General features: G+C 50.4%; 1 protein-coding gene across 1 annotated transcript in view; it reads right to left on the bottom strand.

Annotated features, from left to right (window-relative positions):
* Positions 1–2612: 2612 nt before the first annotated feature.
* slc5a9 (solute carrier family 5 member 9) overlaps positions 2613–22577 on the bottom strand; it is a 117931-nt gene continuing 97966 nt past the window's right edge. The window contains exons 13-14 of the mRNA XM_072510933.1: positions 13788–13938; positions 2613–3012 (exon numbers count right to left, since the gene is read on the bottom strand). Of these exons, the coding sequence (XP_072367034.1) occupies positions 2807–3012; positions 13788–13938 (357 nt within the window). The 3' untranslated portion in view covers positions 2613–2806. The remainder of the gene's footprint in view (positions 3013–13787; positions 13939–22577) is intronic.

Genomic DNA, 22577 nt, shown 5'->3' on the forward strand with positions numbered 1-22577 from the left:
TAGTAAATGGAATTGTAAATAGTTACAAAACGCTGTACAGAAGTATTACGGTACCTCCATAACTATAATTTCTACCACGTTACCATGCTGTAATGTCAGGCCACCACCCCCACCAGACTCTTTTTTAACAGGGGGTGAATGTGGTAGTCTCTGTAGAGGTATTACGGTACCTGGTAATGCTGGAACACCATTGGTAGATATTGTATGTTTCCCATTGGTCAGACTGTATGGTAGCTCTGCCCTGCTAGGCGGGGTATAAGAGCCCGTGCCGCATCAGCAGCCTTCATTCTGTACCTGAGCTGCTGGGGGAAACATCTAGCTTATTAAAGCCTTCAGTTGGACTACAACCTCGTTTTAGTGGTCATTGATTGTGCATCACCTACTTGTGACAATAAAGATTATTGTCTTTATTTTATCCCTTGCCTTAACAAGCCCCAGGCGGTTGGCCACCTCTCTTACCTAGAGTGCTCGTATTTCATGAGTTCCACAGGGAGATTGTAGCTATCTGGGATGGCCACTTCCCGATTACAAACTGGACACTTTGCAAAGATTGCAGGGAAAATGGACAATACTGAGAAAGCAAGCAGGTGCAGGGTTTGTCTGTTGATTGGAGCCACAGCTCCCAGACAAGACCGAAACTGCAAAACCATTACCATACTAATGAGCCATCCCCGGGGACAAAGGAGTAACATTTGAGTAACCGATACTAAGGCAGACACCCCGGCGCCAGAGGAGACCAGAACAAAGCAGGCCAATGGCCACCTAGGACACGCCCAGCCATCAGGGCACCCACCCCTCTATTGGAGGGAATCGATAGGAACGATTGGGAAACGGCCCAATTAATTGGGGCCAAGTTCAAGGCCCACCCAAAAGCGCGCGAAGCCCCTTTTGGGTATAAGAAGGATCCTCCAAGAGAGAATCGTTCTCCTGGACCCGGCTCTCACCGAGGAGAGACCTGCCCATCAGCTGCACCAGAACAAGTAAGTCCAAGGTCAACGCGACAGACGCTCTTAGCTGTTATTCCATACCAGTTCGACCCCATTAGCCTCAGAACCGAACAACGCCCATTGTTCCTCTGACTGAGTTGGCGCCTGAAGCTAAATATAGGCTTTAGCAGTAGTGATAGTTTAGTTTGTAGAGTTTTATACGTGAGTATATTTGACTGTGTGTAAATAAATGAGCATTGAGTTTGAACTTTCTAACTGGTGTATCGAGTCTTTGATCAGTATTCGGTTTTGAACCTTATGGCGGTATCGAAAGATACCTGGCGACCCTATAGCAAAACATGATTAGAATTAAGGAAGGCAACCATATTGGCCGCCACCTTCAGAGCCAAATTAAGAGAAACACAATTAGCAACAAGATCAATGATTGTTTCCCCATGGTCCTTATGAGGGTTATAACAGGTACATTACAGCAGTTTCCCAGGAAGGTTGGGTGCATTGTGTGGGGGGGTTCACAGTCCATTGAGAAGTCCCCCAGTAGCAATGGCTGCCCTAACAACTCTAAAGCTGCCAATCACCCCTCCCTCCACCACGCCCGCCTCATGGTTGGGACCTGCCTGCATGGCTCTGGGACATTCAATAATTTCCTATCATTCCTTCAAGGGTGCCTCAACATGGTGGCACCCTCTCATTGTCCCAGCAATGGCTACCTCTCTCGATTTGTGGCATTGCTGAGGCTGCAGAGCTGCTGGCTCTCTGATTGGGACAGCAGCTCAGAAAGGCAGACCGAGGTTTATAATTGGACGGTCATCTCAGCAGCTACCTCGTTCCTGCCACCAGTGGTAAACCTGATGCTGCAGTCCCATCATGCACCAGTGTGGGACCAGGATCTGCATTTGGCCACAATGTCCTAACCCACGGCATGTTGGTAAAATCCTAGCCTGGTTCCTTATTTTGATGTCATCTGGTTTTTGACCTTCAACCAGTTTCTCTGCACCTACTTTGTCCAGAGCCCTCATGAATTTGAAAACTTTTATCTAATCTCAACCTTCTCTTTTCTAAAAACACCAACCCCACCTTCTCCAGGCTATCCACGGAACTGAAGTTCCTCATACCCGCAACCATTCTTGTCAAACTTTTCTTCACCCTCTCCAATCCTCCGAATTGTCTAAAATACTCCAGGAGAGGTGAACCAAAGCTTTAATAGGTTCTTTGTTGGATCCTTTGCTTCTGTATGTGTAAAGCAGTATCCTGTATGTTTCTTTTAACCACTTTCTCAGTCTACTTTGCCATCTTCAATGATTTGTACAGACACATGACTAATCCAGCGACACTACCACTGCACCACTGCCTCCCCTGAAAATTAAGAATTGTGCCCCGATGAGATGACATTTTAATGAGATATTAATTTTTCAAACGCAAAGAAATGGTTCTTTACTGATTTTGAGGGAAATATATCAAATATTTTATGGGGAAGAAGGGGGTGGTGACAACAATAATTGTTTAGAATAAATAAGACAGGGTGAAATTAAAACTTTGAACAACATTAAAGAAAATGCGAAAGAGAAAATTGAGCAAGATGTGTGTTTCTTTTCCATTTTTATATAAAATTCTGTTTTTCTTTTTGAAAAAATACTTCATCCCTGGGAAGGGGATGCTCCCAGTAGCTTTATAATTGCAATGCGACTGTTTTATTCGGAAAAGTGTCACTTTAAACTTTACAAAACTGTCTGGCAGAGTGGAAACAATTGTTAGCTGCATCAATCAGTGTCACAAAAGTGGATATTTATCAAACTGTTGCCATAAATGTATTGTTCGAAACCAAACAGATCCTGCACTAAATAAAATCCCCAAAGTTCTTCTTATCCAAAGTATCCCCAGAGGAATACATTAATTGCCAACAAAATAAGGGCGTTTATGTTGCATATTTTTCGCCATAATGGCTTCTCTTCAATGCTGGTTAACTTTTTCTGCATAGCATCCATTTCTTCTTTTGTCAGTTCAGGTTTCTGCTGTGCACTGAGGTTGCACAAACAAAAAAATATTTTCTTCCACTGGGGAATTGCCACTGAAATAAATAACAAAATTAAATGAAATAAACCGCTGCAATAAACAAGCTGTTCTGAAATTACATAGCTCAACAGAAATGCATTGATGACAAAGTCTGGGGGGGACAATAATAACCTTGCTGGAAATGTAACAGTGTTTCAATGATGCACACAGTGTTATAAATTATTGGTTGATTAACACCACACCACCTTTTCCTTTCCACAAACAAACATTTGCTCATATGGGGCTGGATTCTCCGGTCCCCGATGCCGAAATCACATTCGTCAACGGGGCGGAGAATCCCTGATGCGTTGAAATCGGGGGCGGTGCCGCTTTCATGATGCTCAGCCTCCTGAAAAATGGCGTACTCCAGGAGTACGCCGCGTGCCGTATCCATGGCCTCCGTACATTGGCTGAGGCCCGCCACACGATGCTCCGTCCCAGATCGGCCGAGTTCCCGACGGTGTGGGTCTCTCATGGTCTCACCCATCGGGAACTCAGCGTGGCGGCTGTGGACTCAGTCCAGCGCTACCACAGTCGGTGGAGAACCGATTCGCGGGCAGGGGTTGGCCATATTCGGGGCTGGGGACACTGTGGCGGGGTGGTCCAGGGTGCGCGAGCCAGCTGAGGGGGGGGGAGGCTATTTTGCGGGCCACGTCTGCGAGCAGCATCCACCATACAAATACGGCGCCGCAGTTACAGGCCGCCGCTGTGTGCAAGCGCACCCACAGACCCTGCAACTCCCCAGGCCGTATCAGCAGCTGGAGCAGGGAGCTTTATGCTTGCCTGTCTGCTAGCCCCCCGGAACAGGGAATCGGTCGCCGTTTTGCGCCAGTTTCCTGGTGTAAAATGCCACCGTTTTCACACCGGCATGGAGACTTAGTCTCCAGAATGGAGAATCCAGCCCATGGTCTCCCCATTACTTTTTAGAACTTGCTGGGTTTTCACACTAATCTTGTCACAGAACATTAGGGCAGGAATTTATTAATTAGATCATTGTTTGCAGTGCTAATCATGGAATCATAGAATCCCTACAGTGCAGGAAGAGGCCATTTGGTCCATCGAGTCTGCACTGACCCTTCGAAGGGCCACACTACCTCGGCCCAATCCCCGCCCCATTCCTGCAACCCCACCCTAAGGGGCAATTTATCATGGTCAATCCACGTACCCAGCACATTTTTGGACTGTGGAAGGGAACTGGAGTACCCGGAGGAAACCCACGGGGAGAACGTGCAAACTCCACACAGACAGTCACCCAAGGTCGGAGTCGAACCTGGGTCCCTGGCGCTGCGAGGAAGCAATGCTAACCACAGAGCGAATCAATCTCTCTGGTCCAGAAAGGGAACAATTTAAACTTTTCAATCTCATTCCCACACATATTCTCTGTTTGGGAGACTATGGGATGAATTCTCCACCGGTAGGATTCTCCATTCCATCGGCAGTCCATTCCGCCTGTAGGTTTCCCAGTGGCGCGGGGTGGCTACAAAGGGAATTCCCACTGGTCAGCGCTGGGAACAGAAAATCCTGCTGCCAGTGATGGCGCTCTGCTGAAAAACACGCGGCTGGGGAGGCGGAGAATTCACCCGAATATTCGCCCTAATGTCCACCAGAGCTGAATCACACCTGATTTGCGGTCACACTGGGAGCACAAATCATAAAGCAAGTACTAATCCTTTGCCATGCAAAGTTATGCATGGCGAGGATTGTGAGTGATTCCCTGGGGAATCCGGCTATCAGGCCACCATATTGAGCTGGCAACCCGATAGCGAGATCCGGTGGTGCCCCTCCCCCATGCATAGCAATCCAGCACCTCCACCCCCCCCCCCACCGAATCCCCTACCCACCAAGACCACCTAATTAGAGAGACCCCCAATAAGAGAGACCCCCCACTAGAGACCCCCTAATTAAAGAGACCCCCATCTGCCTGGAAGCTAGAGAGCAGTTCAGACAGAGGTTGTGAAAAAGAAATCACTGCTTTAAAACTCACTAGCGCAATACACCTGCTTGCTCAGACAGAGGAAGCAGCACCTATCCATTACTGGAAAGAGAAAACCAGTCAGCTGGGTTTAAATCCCCTCAGATCTTTAATCTGCAAGCCTTTCATTAATTTCTCTGTGAAATTGCCTTCACTAGGCTGTGATTGACAGCTTCCACACATACCCAGCTGTCTGCATTTTGTCATTGATCTCTCTTCACTCTTGTGTGGCTTTGAGGTACCACAATGTTTATAAACATTTAACAATGATTGACAGCTCCTGGACCACATAAAAGAGAGTTAAGTGCTTTCTGTTAGTTTCATAGCTGGGTACGTCAAAGCTGCTCAAGTGTGAAGGGAGATGGGTTGCGGGGGTGGGGCATTCATACGGCCGCTGTCATTCTGCAGAACCAGGGGCCAAGGTGGGTGGTCAGTGGGGGACACAGCAAGATGGCTGCCTTGCAGACCACAGCAATGGAGGTCCATGCCTGCACACCGCCCCAGTCCCCTGGGGGGTGGGGGGGTCGCCCCGGCCACATGTTCCATTCCACCGTAACCCCATCCCGCAGCCCAGCCAGCCAGGCCAGTGTCCGGCCCAGCAGCTAATGGTTGCACCTCTCAGTATCCTATCTCCTCTCTCTCCCTCATCAGCCAGGACGCCATTTTCACGATTTTTAAAATGCACAAGTGAACCACGGCGTCGGGAACTCAGCCCATCGGAGGCAGAGAATCGCGGAGATTACCGGGTCAGGCTCGTGCTTACTGTACATGCGTTCCTGACCACATTGACTCCGCTGTCGCGGTGACAGAGAATTGCGATTTGGCGTCAAATTGGGCCCGAGGCCACGATTTTGGTGTCAGGACCTATTCTCTGTCCAATCGTGTTTTGTGATTTTGGCGTCAGTCAAACGAGAATCCCACACCGCAGTTTTCAAACTTTAGGGTTTCTTTTACTTTTGCTTTCTTTCTCTCCGCATCTCATTGACCTTGTTTCCATTCTGTGATTAATTTGATATGGATTCATCCTGCTTCTCCATTATTCCTTTGATTCTTTCTCATTCATAGTATGGCAGGGGGGTGGGCACGGGAGCAATAGGTCAGAAGGTGAGAGCATTGAGGGAGAACTAGGGAATAGGGCCAGTATGGCTCTGAGACAGAGCAGACAGGGAGAAGTTGCTGAACACAGCGGGTCTGGTGGCCTGAAGTGCATATGTTTTAATGCAAGAAGTATTACGGGTAAGGCAGATGAACCTAGAGCTTGGATTAGTACTTGGAACTATGATGTTGTTGCCATTACAGAGACCTGGTTGAGGGAAGGGCAGGATTGGCAGCTAAACGTTCCAGGATTTAGATGTTTCAGGCAGGATAGAGGGGGATGTAAAAAGGGTGGCGGAGTTGCGCTACTGGTTCGGGAGAATATCACAGCTGTACTACGGGAGGGCGCCTCAGAGGGCAGTGAGGCAATATGATTAGAGATCAGGAATAAGAAGGGTGCAGTCACAATGTTGGGGGTTTACTACAGGCCTCCCAAAAGCTAACGGGAGATAGAGGAGCAGATAGGTAGACAGATTTTGGAAAAGAGTAAAAACAACAGGGTTGTGGTGATGGGAGACTTCAACTTCCCCAATATTGACTGGGACTCACTTAGTGCCAGGGGCTTAGACAGGACAGAGTTTGTAAGGAGCATCCAGGAGGGCTTCTTAAAACAAAATGTAGACAGTCCAACTAGGGAAGGGGCTGTACTGGACCTGGTATTGGGGAATGAGCCCGGCCAGGTGGTAGAATTTTCAGTAGGGGAGCATTTCGGGAACAGTGACCACAATTCAGTAAGTTTTAAAGTGCTGGTGGACAAGATTAAGAGTGGTCCTAGGGTGAATGTGCTATATTGGGGGAAGGCTAATTATAACAATATTAGGCGGGAACAGAAGAACCTAGATTGGGGGTGGATGTTTGAGGGTAAATCAACATCTGACATGTGGGAGGCTTTCGAGTGTCAGTTGAAAGGAATTCAGGACCGGCATGTTCCTGTGAGGAAGAAGGATAAATACGGCAATTTTCGGGAACCTTGGATAACAGATATTGTAGGCCTTGTCAAAAAGAAAACGGAGGCATTTGTCAGGGCGAAAGGGCTGGGAACAGACAAAGCCTGTGTGGAATATAAGGAAAGTAGGAAGGAACTTAAGCATGGAGTCAGGAGGGTTAGAACGGGTCACAAAAAGTCATTGGCAAATAGAGTTAAGGAAATTCCCAAGGCTTTTTACACGTAAAAAGTAAGAGGGTAGCCAGGGAAAGAGTTGGCCCACTGAAGGACAGGCAAAGGAATCTATGTGTGGAGCCAGAGGAAATGGGCGAGGTACTAAATGAGTGTTGAAAGTCAGAGAGATCTAGGTGTACAGGTCCACAGGTCACTGAAGGGGGCAACACAGGTGGAGAAGGTAGTCAAGAAGGCATACGGCGACTTCCGGTTGCGGCGATGCACTGCTAAGCCGCACGTTTCGGCAGTTCCCATTCTAACGGACTTTTGGGCTCTTTTTGGAAGCCCCAACGGAAATTTTTTTGGACCAAACCCAGTGTGGGGTGACGAAGTAAGGAATCCCCCCTAGTGTGTATGGAAAAGATCGGTGGTAGTGGCCAGATTGCGAAGGATCCTTTGGAGCAGCGGCAGAGAAGAGAAGGAAGAAGCAAGATGGCGACGGATGGATCCCAGACGACATGGGGCCCGGATCAGCAGAAATTCCTTAGACGATGTGTGGAGGAATTAAAGAAGGAGGTGCTGGCGCCGATGTTGTTGGCAATCGAAGGGCTAAAAGAAACGCAAAAGGTCCAGGCGATAGAGCTCCCTGGGGTGAAGGAGAAGGCAGCTGAGAACGAGGATGAGATTCTGGGCCTAGCGGTAAAAATGGAGACGCACGAGGCGCTACACAGGAGGTGTATCGAAAGACTCGAAGTCCTGGAGAACAGCTCGAGGAGAAAGAACCTCTGAATTCTGGGTCTCCCCGAGGGAGTGGAGGGAGCTGACGTTGGAGCTTATGTGAACACGATGCTCCATTCGCTAATGGGAGCTGATGTCCCCTCGGGCCCCCTGGAGGTGGAAGGGGCTCACCGGGTCCTTGCGAGGAGACCAAAGGCTGGAGAACCACCAAGGGCGATAGTGGTGAGATTTCACCGCTTCACTGACAGAGAGGCTGTTTTGAGCTGGGTCAAGAAGGTACGGAGTAGCAGGTGGGAGAATGCGGTGATACGAGTGTATCAGGACTGGAGCGCGGAGGTGGCGAGAAGGAGAGCGAGTTTTAATGGGCCAAGGCGGCGCTGCACAAGAAGAAAGTAAAGTTTGGGATGCTGCAGCCGGCGCGATTGTGGGTCACGTACCAGGATAGAGACTACTATTTTGAAACGTCAGAAGAGGCATGGACCTTCATGCAAAAAGAGAAATTGGACCAGAACTGAGAGACTGATGTTGATGTACAGAAATGTAAATTGGGGAATGGGAGGTTCACCCTTTCGGGATGAAAAATGGGGAGGGGAAAGGGAAGAGAAGAATACCCCCCTCTTTTTTTTTTCTTGACGGGGGGACACTGAGAAATGTGCGCGCCGGTGGGAAAAGGGACATAGGTGGGGGATGGGGAATGGGAACGGGGCTGTCGGGGGAGCTGTGCCATGGGGGGCGTGGCTGATCTAGTAGAGCGCGGGTTTTTTCCTGCGCTAGGGAGATGATGGCGGGAAGATAGGCGCAAGGAGGATGAGAGTTCCACACACGGGGGGATCAAGGAGAGAGCGGGGGAAGCCGGGGTCAGTTGGAGTCAGCTAACTTTCGGAAGCATTATGGGGGGAGTAACCATGCTAGATGGGGATCTAGCGGGGGGGGGGGGACAACTGGGTTGCTGCTGCTGGGATCGAGAGGGAGCTGGCAAGGGAAGAGGTGGTGGGGACGGGAGTGCGCCGCCTGGGGGACTGGTGGGTGCGCGGGACCTGGACGTGGGACTGGCCTAGAGTAGGTGATGGCTAGTCGGCCAGGGGGGTGGGGCAGCTCCCAATCCGGCTAATCACGTGGAATGTGAGAGACCTAAATGGGCCGATTAAGAGGGCCCGAGTGTTCGCGCACTTAAAAGGACCGAAGGCAGACGTGGTCATGCTTCAGGAGACGCACCTGAAGGTGGCGGATCAGTGTAGGTTAAGGAAAGGATGGGTGGGACAGGTGTTCCACTCAGGGTTGGACGTGAAAAATAGAGGGGTGGCTATATTGGTGGGGAAACGGGTGTCGTTCGAGGCTAGGAATATAGTGGTGGACAACGGTGGTAGATATGTGATGGTGAGTGGTAGATTGCAGGGAAAGGAGGTCGTGCTGGTAAATGTATATGCCCCGAACTGGGACGACGCGGGATTTATGAGGCGGATGCTGGGACGTATCCCGGACCTGGAGGTAGGAAGCCTGGTAATGGGGGGGGATTTCAATACTGTGCTGGATCCAGGGTTAGATCGGTCTAGATCCAGGACCGGAAGAAGCCTGGCAGCGGCCAAGGTGCTCAGAGGGTTTATGGAGCAAATGGGGGGTGTGGATCCGTGGTGATTTGCTAGGCCGTTGGCCAAAGAGTTTTCCTTTTTCTCCCATGTTCATAAGGTATACTCCCGGATAGATTTCTTTGTTTTGAGTAGGGCACTGATTTTGAGGGTGGCAGGAACGGAGTACTCGGCCATTGCCGTTTCAGACCATGCCCCGCACTGGGTGGATCTGGAACTAGCAGAGGAGAAGGAACAGCGCCCCACTGTGGCGACTGGATGTGGGACTATTGGCGGATGAGGGGGTCTGTGGAAGGGTGCGGGGATGTATTGAGAGGTACCTGGAGGCCAATGATGATGGCGAGGTTCAGATGGGGATAGTATGGGAAGCGCTGAAGGTGGTGGTTAAGGGAGAGTTGATCTCCATTAGGGCTCACAAGGAGAAAAAAGAGGGCAAAGAAAGGGAGAGATTAGTGGGGGAGATTTTGAGTGTGGATAAAAGATATGCGGAGGCCCCGGACGATGGACTACATAGGGAGAGGCGAAGACTTCAGATGGAGTTTGACCTGCTGACCACAGGGAAGGCAGAGGCACAGTGGAGGAAGGCACAGGGGATGAGATACGAATATGGGGAAAAGGCGAGCCGGCTGCTGGCCCACCAGCTTCGTAAGAGGATAGCGGCGAGGGAAATAGGGGGAGTTAGGGATGAAACGGGAACTACGGTGCGGAGTGCAGGGAAGGTAAATGAGGTGTCTAAGACCTTTTATGAGAGGCTGTATAGGTCCCAACCCCCGGAGGGAAAAGAGGGGATGCAACAGTTTTTGGACCAACTAAGGTTCCCGAAGGTGGAGGAGCAGGAGGTGGAGGTCTGGGGGCGCCAATCGGGGTGGACGAGGTGACTAAAGGGCTGGGGAACATGCAGGCAGGGAAGGCCCCGGGACCAGACGGGTTCCCGGTGGAATTTTATAGGAAGTATGTGGACTTGTTGGCCGCGCTGTTGGCAAGAATCTTTAACGAGGCCAGAGAAGGGGGGACTCTACCCCCGACAATGTCGGAGGCGACGATATCATTAATCCTGAAGCGAGGTAAAGATCCGCTGCAATGCGGGTCTTATAGGCCTATCTCGCTCCTGAATGTAGACGCCAAGTTGCTGGCAAAAGTGCTGGCGATGAGGATCGAGGATTGTTTCCCGGGGGTGGTGCATGAAGACCAGACAGGGTTTGTAAAGGGGAGACAATTGAATGTTAAAGTGCGACGGCTGTTGGGGGTGATAATGATGCCCCCAGCGAAGGGGGAGGCAGAGATAGTGGCAGCGATGGATGCAGAGAAGGCATTCGATAGGGTGGAGTGGGAGTATTTATGGGAGGTGCTGAGGAGGTTTGGGTTCTGGGAGAGGTTTGTCAGTTGGGTTAAACTCCTCTATGGGGCCCCAGTGGCAAGTGTAGTCACAAATCGGCAGATATCGGAGTATTTTCAGTTACATAGGGGAACAAGGCAGGGGTGCCCTCTGTCCCCATTACTGTTCGCGCTGGCAATTGAACCACTGGCCATAGCGTTGAGAGACTCTAGGAAATGGAGGGGGGTGGTTAGAGGGGGAGAGGAACACCGAGTGTCACTCTACACAGATGACCTACTGCTGTATGTGGCGGATCCTGTGGAGGGGATGACAGAGGTTATGCAGATATTGAGGGAGTTTGGAGATTTTTCGGGATATAGGCTTAATATGGGGAAGAGTGAGCTTTTCGTAGTACACCCCGGGGATCAGGGAAGAGGGATAGACGGCCTGCCGTTAAGGAGAGCGGAAAGGTGCTTCCGATATTTGGGGATTCAGGTAGCCAAGAGCTGGGGAACTTTACACAAACTCAATCTGACGCGGCTGGTGGAGCAGATGGAGGAGGGTTTCAAGAGGTGGGATATGCTGCCGCTCTCACAGGCGGGTAGAGTGCAGGCGGTCAAGATGATGGTCCTCCCAAGGTTTCTTTTTGTATTTCAATGTCTCCCCATTTTGATCACGAAGGCCTTTTTTAAGAAAATAGAAAGGAGTGTTATGAGTTTTGTGTGGGCAGGGAAGATCCCGAGGGTAAGGAGGGGGTTCTTGCAACGCAGCAGGGACAGAGGGGGACTGGCGTTGCCGAATCTGGATGATTATTACTGGGCCGCCAATGTGGCGATGGTTCGCAAGTGGATGAGGGAGGGAGAGGGGGTGGCGTGGAAGAGGCTGGAGATGGCGTCCTGTAAAGGAACGAGCCTAAAGGCGCTGGTGACGGCGCCGCTACCGTTCTCCCCGAAAAGGTACACCACGAACCCAGTGGTGGCGGCAACCTTAAGGATTTGGGGCAATGGAGGCGACATAGGGGTGTGACGGGTGCCTCGGTGTGGTCCCCGATCAGGAACAACCATAGGTTTGGCCCAGGAAGGATGGACGGAGGGTTCCAGAGCTGGCATCGGGCAGGAATTAGGAGATTGAGAGACTTGTTTATTGACGGGGCGTTTGCGAGCCTGGGAGCGCTGGAGGAAAAGTATGAGTTGCCCCCGGGGAATATCTTTAGATACATGCAAGTGAGGGCGTTTACGAGGCAACAGGTGAGGGAATTTCCGCTGCTCCCGACACAGGGGATGCAGGATAGAGTGATTTTGGGGGTATGGGTCGGGGAGGGCAAAGTGTCTGAAATATATCAGGAGATGAGAGACGAGGGGGAGGCGCTGGTAGAGGAGCTGAAGGGAAAATGGGAAGAAGAGCTGGGGGAGGAGATTGAGGAGGGTCTGTGGGCTGATGCCCTAAGTAGGGTAAACTCCTCTTCCTCATGTGCCAGGCTTAGCCTGATACAATTCAAGGTTCTACACAGAGCACACATGACGGGAGCGAGACTGAGCAGGTTCTTCGGGGTGGAGGACAGGTGCGGAAGGTGTTTTGGAAGCCCGGCGAACCACACACATATGTTCTGGTCGTGTCCGGCACTGGATGAGTACTGGAGGGGAGTGGCAAGAGTGATTTCAAACGTGGTGAAGGTCCGGGTCAAGCCAGGTTGGGGGTTAGCTATATTTGGGTAGCGGAGGAGCCGGGAGTGCAGGAGATGAAAGAGGCCGATATTCTGGCCTTTGCGTCCCTGGTAGCCCGGCGAAGGATCTTACTCATGTGGAAGGAAGCGAAACCCCCCGGCGTGGAGGCCTGGATAAACGATATGGCAGGGTTCATAAAACTGGAACGGATGAAGTTTGTGTTGAGAGGATCGGTTCAGGGGTTCTCCAGGCGGTGGCAACCGTTCCTTGACTATCTCGCGGAACGTTAAGGGAAAATAGATCGTCAGCAGCAGCCCGGGGGGGGGGGGGCGGGGGGGGGGGCAGCCTGTTTTGTTCTGGTTGGGGTGGAGGGGGGGGGCAGCACTATTTTTTGTTACTTTGTTAGCTCACTATTTTATTTAAATAATGTTACCTATTAGTTATTGTGTTATCTTTCATGTTGATTTGTAAGGTGGAAAAATTGTGTTTGAAAACTTTAATAAAATATATTTTAAAAAAGAAAAAAAGAAGGCATGCGGCATGCTTGCCTTCATTGGCCGGGGCATTGAGTATAAGAATTGGCAAGTCATGTTGCAGCTGTATAGAACCTTAGTTAGGCCACACTTGGAGTATAGTGTTCAATTCTGGTCACCACACTACTAGAAGGATGTGGAGGCTTTAGAGAGTGCAGAAGAGATTTACCAGAATGTTGCCTGGTATGGAGGGCATTAGCTATGAGGAGCGGTTGAATAAACTCGGTTTGTTCTCACTGGAACGATGGAGATTGAGGGGCGACCTGATAGAGGTCTACAAAATTATGAGGGGCATAGACAGAGTGGATAGTGAGAGGCTTTTCTCCAGGGTAGTGGGGTCAATTACTAGGGGGCATAGGTTTAAGGTGCGAGGGGCAAGGTTTAGAGTAGATGTACGAGGCAAGTGTTTTACGCAGAGGGTAGTGGGTGCCTGGAACTCGCTACCGGAGGAGGTGGTGGAAGCAGGGATGATAGTGACATTTAAGGGGCATCTTGACAAATACATGAATAGGATGGGAATAGAGGAATACGGACCCAGGAAGTGTAGAAGATTGTAGTTTAGTTGAGCAGCATGGTCGGCACGGGCTTGGAGGGCCGAAGGGCCTGTTCCTGTGCTGTACTTTTCTTTGTTCTTTGTATTCCTTAAATTTAATTAGCTGAGGAGAATAACTTCAGGTCCTATTCTTCACTAAGATCCCAGGCGCTCTATTAACCTGATCAAACTTACACTTCCTGAGAGGTATACCACAATATTTCACAGCACGGTCTTTTAAATCATCACTCATCTACCTGTTTCATGTAGACCTTTGTCCTCTGTACTAGATTGCACTTCCGTGTTACTCTCCACAGATTCGGCAACTGTCTTTGTCTGGCTCGAGGAGTCATTTATATCATTGGTAGAGGTTTGGTTGTGTCTAGTCCACCATGTTAATCGGATCAGCTTTGGAAATATAAAACAATGCAATAATGTACTCGGTGAATTACATTGATTTCAGTAAGCCATAAATGCAGTTTCTTTTTTGGTGTCAATGTTGCACAAAAGTTACAAAAAAAAACAAATTCACTTGGCAAAATACTGGCCACACAGTTTTTCCCTTGAGTTAGATGGGGAGAAAAAAGAACAGGGTACTACTATTTCCTGCAGCAGAATCTATGTAAACAGGCTCATTGCTGCTCTGTCCCTTACACTTTATTAGAGGCGGAATTTTGTGTTTGGATTTATGATAGTTCTAGTCAGAAGACAACCTGAATGGAGGTAGAACTCATGTACACCCTGCATACATGTGTAAAAAAAGAGCTTTTGCAGCAAAACTATTAAACTCAACTCCCTGTTTGCCAAGATGCAATGATATTTAATGTATATTTATTGATGATAATATGAAAAAAAAAGTAGACTGTTACGCAACGTTGCAATAGGGCAGCAAGGTAGCACAGTGGTTAGCACTTTTGCTTCACAGCTCCAGGGTCCCAGGTTGGATTCCTGGCTTGGGTCACTGTCTGTGCGGAGTCTACACGTTCTCCCTGTGTCTGCGTGGGCTTCCTCCGGGTGCTCCAGTTTCCTCCCACAAGTCCCAAAAGACGTGCTGTTGGGTAATTTGGACATTCTGAATTCTCCCTCTTTGTACCCGAACAGGTGCCGGAATGTGGCGACTAGGAGCTTTTCGCGGTAACTTCATGGCAGTGTTAATGTAAGCCTACTTGTGACAATAAAGATTATTAAATTAAATTAAATTTAAAAATAAGAAAATTAGTAATAGCGTAGTTTACAGGGATTTCAAAAAGGTAGGTTATACTTGACCATATTTAGAGAATTCTTCAAAAAAAGACAACTGGAAGAGTAGATAAGGGCAAAGAAGTAGAGATAATCCATTATATCTACAAAAGCCTTGGATAAAGTACTGCATTGTAGAACCAAGGTTAAGATCTGAACAAGTGACATCAAAATTTGGAGATGATACTAGACTGTGGTTGTAGCGAACAGAGGAAACGTGGAACAAAATATAGGAAGTTATCACTAAACTTGCAGAATGGAAATGTAATTGGCAAATAACCTTCACGTGGAGGTGGTACATTTTGGCAGGAAGACAGAGGAGATCACATACTCCTTGGAAAATAAGTGGTCAACTGGAATAAGAAAAAAGCACTCTGGCGTGCACACAAATCATTGAAAAATCTAAGACAGGCTAATAAGGCTTTAAGAAAAGCAAACAAAACACTGGAGTCCATTTCTAGCAGGATAGACATGTCAGCTGTGATTTTGTGGATAGCATTCTTATCTCTGAGTCACATGGTTCTGAGCTGAATTCCCAATCCAGGGGTTGACGCCGAAAATCAAGGCTGGCATTCCAGGGCAGTACAGAAGGAATACCGCACTGGTGGAGATACTGAGCGAGATTCTCCATTTGGGAGTCTAACATATCCCGGCAGAAGTGAATTGCTGGGAGCGCAGGTCAGGAAGCAATTTACTATCCTTTGACATGCAAATTTATGCATGGCGAGGATTAAGAGAGATTCCCTTGCTATCGGGCCGTCATTTTGAGCGGGTAGTCCGATAGCGAGGTCCTGTGGCTGGCTACACCCCCCCCACACACATTGCAAATCAACCTCCCACCACCCCACCACCGCATCACAAATCAACTCCCCTCCCCTGAATTTTCTGGGTCCCACCCTTCCTCCAAGGACAGGGGTGACACAACCTGCCCACCTCCCAGAGACCCCTAAATAGAGGGACGCCCACAGAGACCCCCTAAATAGGAGAACCTCCACAGATACCCCAGAAATGAGACCCCTGTCAAGAAGCCCCCCAGAAATGAGACCCTTGTTTGTCGAAGGGAGTTAAGTGCAGTCAATTTCCAGCTCAGCACTTCAAAATCACTCAAGCATGAAACTCCCTCTTATTCCTTGCCGTGTATAAATTTGCATGGTGTGGGATGCTGGATTGATTCCTGATTTGCACTCCCACCCACAAGCAATTCAGCTCCGGTGAGAGAACATTGGGTGAATTCTCTGCTGGCGGGATCCTCTGTCCGCCAGCAGCGCACCCCCAGTGGCATGCAGTGCCTACAATGGAAAATCTCATTGGCCAGCTGCAGAAACGGAGAATCCCGCTGTTAGCGACAGTGTACATCTGAGAAACACGCAGCTGGGGTGGTGGAAAATTCACCCCATAGTCTCCCAAACAGAGAATTCTGCCCTGTCTCTCTATGATCTTCCTACCAAAATGCATCACCTTACACTTCTTCGCATTGAATCTCATCTGCCATCCATCTGCCCCCTTCACCAACTTGGCTATGTCCTTTTGAAGTTCTACACTGTCCTTTTCACAGTTTACATTACTTCCAAGTTTTGTATCATCCCAAACTTTGAAATTGTCTCCTGCACACCAAGATCTAGATTAATAAATATCAGGAAAAGCAACAGTCCCCTGGGGAACACCAGTACAAAGATTCCTCCAGCCTGAAAAATATCCATTGACCATTATGCTCTATTTCCTATTATTCAGCTAACTATGTATCCACATTTCTACTGTCCCTTTTATTGCATTAGCTATAACGTTTCTCACAGGTCTGTGGAGGCACTGTATCGAATGCCTTCTTTACATGGACCATTACAGCACAGTGTTTTCTGTTGCAGGTGAATGCAAAAGTAGCATAGGTTGACAATTGTACACTCAAAAACTCTAAGGGAAAAAGTTGCAGAACCACCTTACAGGTAATGCACAAACTGCAGCCTCTCTGCTGTCACAGAATCATTCGGCCCATTGATTCTGCACTGAACCTCTGACAGAGCATTCTACAGAGTCAGGCCCAACCCTGCGTAACACATTAACTCCACCTAACCTTTGGACACTAGGGGGCAATTTAGCATGGCCAATACACCTAACCTGCACATCTTTGGACTGTGGGAGGAAACCGGAGCACCCGGAGGAAACCCACGCAGACAAAGGGAGAACGTGCAGACTCCGCACAGACAGTCGCCCGAGGCCGGAATTGAATCCGGGTCCCTGGCCGGCAAGTTTTTAAAATGGTCCTTTGTCACTGGGTAGATTATAACCAACAGGTGGCAGTATAACTCTGGTCTATGGATTCTGAAAATACCATGGGGGAAATTCTCAGTTTCAGAGATTAAGGCCACTATTTAATTTAAAAAAACAGAGTTTGTTCTGAGCACCGGGAATGACTCCTCATTCTAACGGAACTCTTTTATTCAGCCCCAGGTAGGGAATGCCCCACCGAGGCTGCACTTATCCACATTTCCTGCACTGAGAGTGTCTGATGAACGGAGGTCCTCAGTGCAGGAAGAGATCGGGGCACATGTTTTGAATGGCGGACCGATCTCTCGACCCCATAACGCGACTCCCACAATGCCCCAACTCACCTATTGGGGGGGTCCTTGAGCCCTCATGCACACAATCACACACCAGCAGCGCACCCTGATCCCCAGCCTGGCGCCCTGGCAGTGCCCTGCCAGTGTGGCTGTGCTACATGGGAACCCTGGTAGCGCCAGACTGGCACCCGGGTGGCACTGCCAGTAGGCCCAGGTGGAACTGCCAGGGTGCCAAGCTGGCCAGAGGCTGACCACCCGGGGGCCTCTGATCACCTGGGAGCCCCCCCCCCCCACCACCAAATACCGGTACGCCTGGTCCCAGTTTGTGGGAACCAGTACTAATTGGTCTCCTCGGCAAAGCCGGTAGATGTCGGGTGACCGTTCGATCCGATGAGGCAGAGTTAAGGCAGAGAGGGTGTAGTTTGTGTATTAACTGTAAAGTGGTTCTGCAACTTTTGCCATTTGTGTTTTTGAGTGTAAAATTGTCAACCCATGCTACTTTTGCATTCACCTGCAACAGAATAAACTATGCTGTAATGGTCGGGAATCCCGGGGGAGGCTGGTGAACTGATGGCGAGCTGGACAGGATGCGGTGCAGGAGAGGCGGGACACCCTCTTCCCCGGGGTGGGCAGGAGGCTACCGCCCACCGACGTCAACCGGGCCTGGGCGGAGGTGGCAGAGGCAGTAGGACAGACCTGTAGCGCAGGACGTCCTTCGGTCAGCCCAAGTGAGTGACCATCTCTCTGCCCCTAGCATCACCTTCGTCCCTCACCCCCACCCCTACTTCCATCCCTCATCCCTTCCACACCCCCCCCCTCCCCCTTACGTCCCTTGGAACAAAGAAAACTGAGGGGTGACTCAATTGAGGTGTGCAAAATTATGAGAGGAAGAGATAGGATGAACAGGATAAATTGTTTCCCCTGGTGGAGAATTCTAGAACCACAAGACATAGGTTCAAGATAAGTGGTAGAAGGTGTCGTGGAAACTTGAGGAAAAACCTTTTTACTCAGAGGGTAGTGGGAATCTGGAATTTTCTGCCTGAGTTGGTGGTGGAGGCAGAGTTGGTAAGTTCTTTTAAAAAGTTCCTGGCTCTGCGCCTTAAGTGCTGTAAGCTACAGGGCTCTGGACGAGGTGCAGGAAGGTGGGATTAGAATGGGCACCTGGGTGTCCTTGGGCTGGCATGGACAAGATGAGCCGAATGGCCTCCTTCTGTGCTGTAACTTTTTTATGATTCTATGGGCAGCACGGTAGCACAGCGGTTAGCTTCACAGCGCCAGGGATCTGGGTTCAATTCCCGGCTTGGATCACTGTCTGTGCGGAGTCTGTATGTTCTCCCTGTGTCTGCGTGGGTTTCCTCCGGGTGCTCCGCTTTCCTCCCACAAGTCCCGAAAGACGTGTTGTTAGGTGAATTGGACATTCTGAATTGTCCCTCAGTTGTACCTGAACAGGCGCAATAGTTTGGTGACCAGGGGATTTTCACAGTATCTTCATTGCAGTGTTAATGTAAGCCTACTTGTGACAATAATAAAGATTATTATTATTACAATGATACTACACCCCTTCACCAAACCCCAACACCTGTATTGTCCCCTTTGGCAGGGTGCCTTATGCAAACAGGCCACCAGCCACAACGCCCCCCCCCCTCCGTGTCACCCACGGCCAAATGTCTCACAATGCCCATTATCTGTCCCCCCAGGCGAAGACAGCCCATAAGCATTGGGAGCGGGAGAAGACCGGAGGGAGTGACCCGGATCTAAGGATCCTAACCGCCGCTGAGCAGAAGACGATGGAGCTAGCCAGGGAGGTGGGAGAGAGGACCATCTCCCAGGTGGAGGTCGGCATGGGTAAAGCAAGTGAGCCCCTAATGCATCTTGCAACTGAGTCACCCCTCCCCTACACCACTCCTCCCCAAGATCTCACCTTGTGTCTTGCATTTTGTCTTGCAGGATCACCATCTGACATACCCAGCCTGCCCAGTCTACCCCTCTCCGAGCTGCAACTCCAGAACATCCCAGAGGACAGTCCGGGGACGACACTGACCTCTCATCACAGCTGTCTCCTGTACCCTCCACCACCCCTTGGTGGGGCATTTCAGTGAAGAGGCTCCTCGGACACTTTCTAGTTCACACGTCACACATGCTGTGGCACATCTGGTAGTGGCAGGAACTCCCAAGGGTGCGGGCAGTTGGAGGGCTGCCCAATCCCAGGAATTAGCTGCAGCCCAGACAGGCTTTGTGCTTCTGGAAAGAGTGATCCCTTCACTGGTGGAGATGCAGACACAGAGCCAGGGTCTATAGAAGTGGGATGTCAGCAACCTTCCAGTGCCTGCAGGCACAGTTGGAGGTGTCCAACCGCCTTCAGGTGCAGGAGACCGGGCCGACAATGGGGAAGCATGTGGCACAGTCACGCTCCTCGTTGCTGCATGGGCATCGCTATAACAGTTCTCCGCGTTGGTCCGGGCCTCTGAACAGGCGTCATTATCCTCGACCGCAGCGGATAACCCTTGTCGCCCAAGAGACAAACCTCACCCGAGAGAGTACCTCGAAGGTGCCGGGAACTGACGAGTTCCCCAGGATATACATGTTGTGCGTGTTGCCCGGGTATCGGGCATAGACGTACATTATAGAAGCTGGTGGTCACATACCAATTGCACATTCAGGGAGTGGAAGCCCTTCTGATTGATGAAGAGCATCCCCTCATGAACTGATGCGTGTAGGGGGGCATGTGCCCATCTATCACCTCCTGAACCTGGGGCATGCCAGCAATGTCGGTGCACCCTGCTCCCAGGCATCTTGCTGAGCTTTGTCCAGACGGACGTTTATGTAGTCCGCTGCCCGGGCATATAACGGTGTGGATGCACCTATTCACGAATGTCTGGCATGTACCTGCCAGGTTCCAACTCGACGCCTGGAAAGACGAGGCAAAAAGGCTCAGGGTGACCATCATCTTCATGGCCATCGGCAGCAGGTGTCATCCTTCATGGCCCCCGCGGTTCCAGGTGCATCATCATATTTCGAAGGTGGCACACCGTTTCCCTGCTCAGACAAAGTCTTTGACGGCATGCTCGGTCCAGCAGGTACTTGAAGGACAGGCGCTGATGGTATAAATGCGGCCTGATGCGGCGCATCATTCGCACCTCCCACCTGTTGTATGGCCGGCTCCAGCTGGCCCTGACTCCTCTGGGGCAGGTTCCTCTTGTAGGGAGGGAGGTGAGGGGGAGAGGAGAAGAGATGTTAGCAAGATGGGTATTTCCTTGCCTATCCTAATCCAACAGGCTACATGACGAACCGGAGTTGCATCTCAGCTCCGCCCTCCGCATTCCCCCCCCCCCCCCCCCTTCCACACTGCACCCCTGGCCCCATCAGTGAGTGGCACTGGCGGGCCTCCATCTTCACACCCCATCCCTGTCAACAGGGGGGCCTGTGGCTGCCGCAACCCGAGTCAGGATTAGGTTCTGCGGCTCCTGTCCTGTCTCCTCAGTGGCATTTACTGTGTGTGTCCACATTGGGTGGACTGTGTGTTATCTCACCAGCAGTGTGGCACCTGGTTGTGTGGTGGAGAGGGTCGCGGTGAGCTGCCAACCCCCTCCATGCTTCGGGACTTGTGTCTGGGCAGACCCTACAGCCTGGGTGGGGCAAGGGGGGTGGGCATCTGCTGGGAACGTAGCTGCAGTGCGATGTGTGTGACACACAAAGTTCTGACAACCTGTCCAGGGGCAGGATGGATGGGAGCAGGGGTGCAGTGGGCAGATAGGGCTTGGAGACTGCTGGCGGTCCTGCAGAGTGGGCTAGCTGATAGTGTGACTGGCGAGGCCTCTGCCCTGAGAGAGGCGGTGTGCCAGGGATGATGCCAAATGTCACGGTGCATGTGTCCTTTGTCTGCGGTACCCTCTTCTGTTCCCCTGCCTCCTCTGCAGTGGGGCTGCACTTCTGATGAGCCTCAGGAGTGCCAGCACTTGCTGTGCCACTGATTGGGCTAGGCCATGCCCATCCCATTGACGGGTCAGCTGGGTCTGAAGGTTTCCAGAGGGGTGGCCTAGGTGGGCTCCCAAATGACCAGAAGCTTTGTGAACATTTATAGGACACAATAAGCAGTTGGCAGACTGAGCAGCCAGGGGCCTGTGACTTGTACAAAATGGTTGCTGTTTTAGCAACTACCACAGCAATGGTGTCTGTGCCCAGCCATCCCGACCCCAATGGGAACACCCCGAATCCATCAGGCTGTCGGCAAGTCGCTCCATGCTGCAGACCCCACCCCCCAAACACTACATTTTGTTCCAGTGTGTAACTATTTTAGAAACTTCTCTTACCTCCTCCTCTCTCCCTCAGAAGCCATGGTTTCCAGACCATGCTTTTCAATACCTGCTATGAACTACACCCGTGTCACTTCCGCCTGAGAGGGGTGGAGACTCGCACAGGCCCGGAGTATACTGGGTCAAGCCTGGTAATGATATTTAAGCGCATGTAAATGCCGGTTTTGCATGCCGATGCCAGCGCGGGGCGAGGATCGCATTGCTGTTCCCAGCGGGGCCCCAGAGTATGCCGTTTGGTTCGACGCCAGGAGTGGACCCTGATTTTCAGAGGACGCCCAATTCTCCACCCGATCACGGAACCCGTTACCAGCGTCAAGGGGCAGAGAATTTAGCCCCAACTTGTACCTGTGATATAATTGGCTCATTTTAAATATATCTTGATGTATCTAACCGTTTAAACATACATGATGCATACATATATTTTATTGATAAGGGGATCTCCTGAGTTCAAAGTGCCAGGAACCTGGAAGTGGACAGGATGATGGTCGGATTACAACCCAAAGACCTTAACAGGATTTAACCCTCCTCCCCTTGCCTGTAAATATGGCCTTCCCCTTTCTTTCCTCCAAAGCCCGAATCCAAATTAATTAAATGTACAGCTGAACGAAAGTTGTGCCAGCACAGGTCCACATGGGACACTACTTCCCACTTTCTGTCACTCCCAGAAACTCCCCTTACTCTGCTACGTTGTTTGTTAATTTGAAGACATATTTCAATTCTGCTATCCGAACCCTTACTCTAAATGCTCTTATTTTGTCATGAAACACTTATGTAGCACCTGATTGAAAGCCTTCCAGAAATCCATGGACATTAGATACACCCATGGTGTGATTTGAACCTCTGTTCTCACAATACTAGCCTGGGCCTTTACTGGTCCATTGACGTTACCACGACACACAAGAATGCTGTGGAATACAGAATTTTCTCCACATATAACGAA

The sequence above is a fragment of the Scyliorhinus torazame genome, chromosome 7, assembly GCF_047496885.1.
Source record: "Scyliorhinus torazame isolate Kashiwa2021f chromosome 7, sScyTor2.1, whole genome shotgun sequence".
In the NCBI taxonomy this organism is placed as follows: domain Eukaryota; kingdom Metazoa; phylum Chordata; class Chondrichthyes; order Carcharhiniformes; family Scyliorhinidae; genus Scyliorhinus; species Scyliorhinus torazame.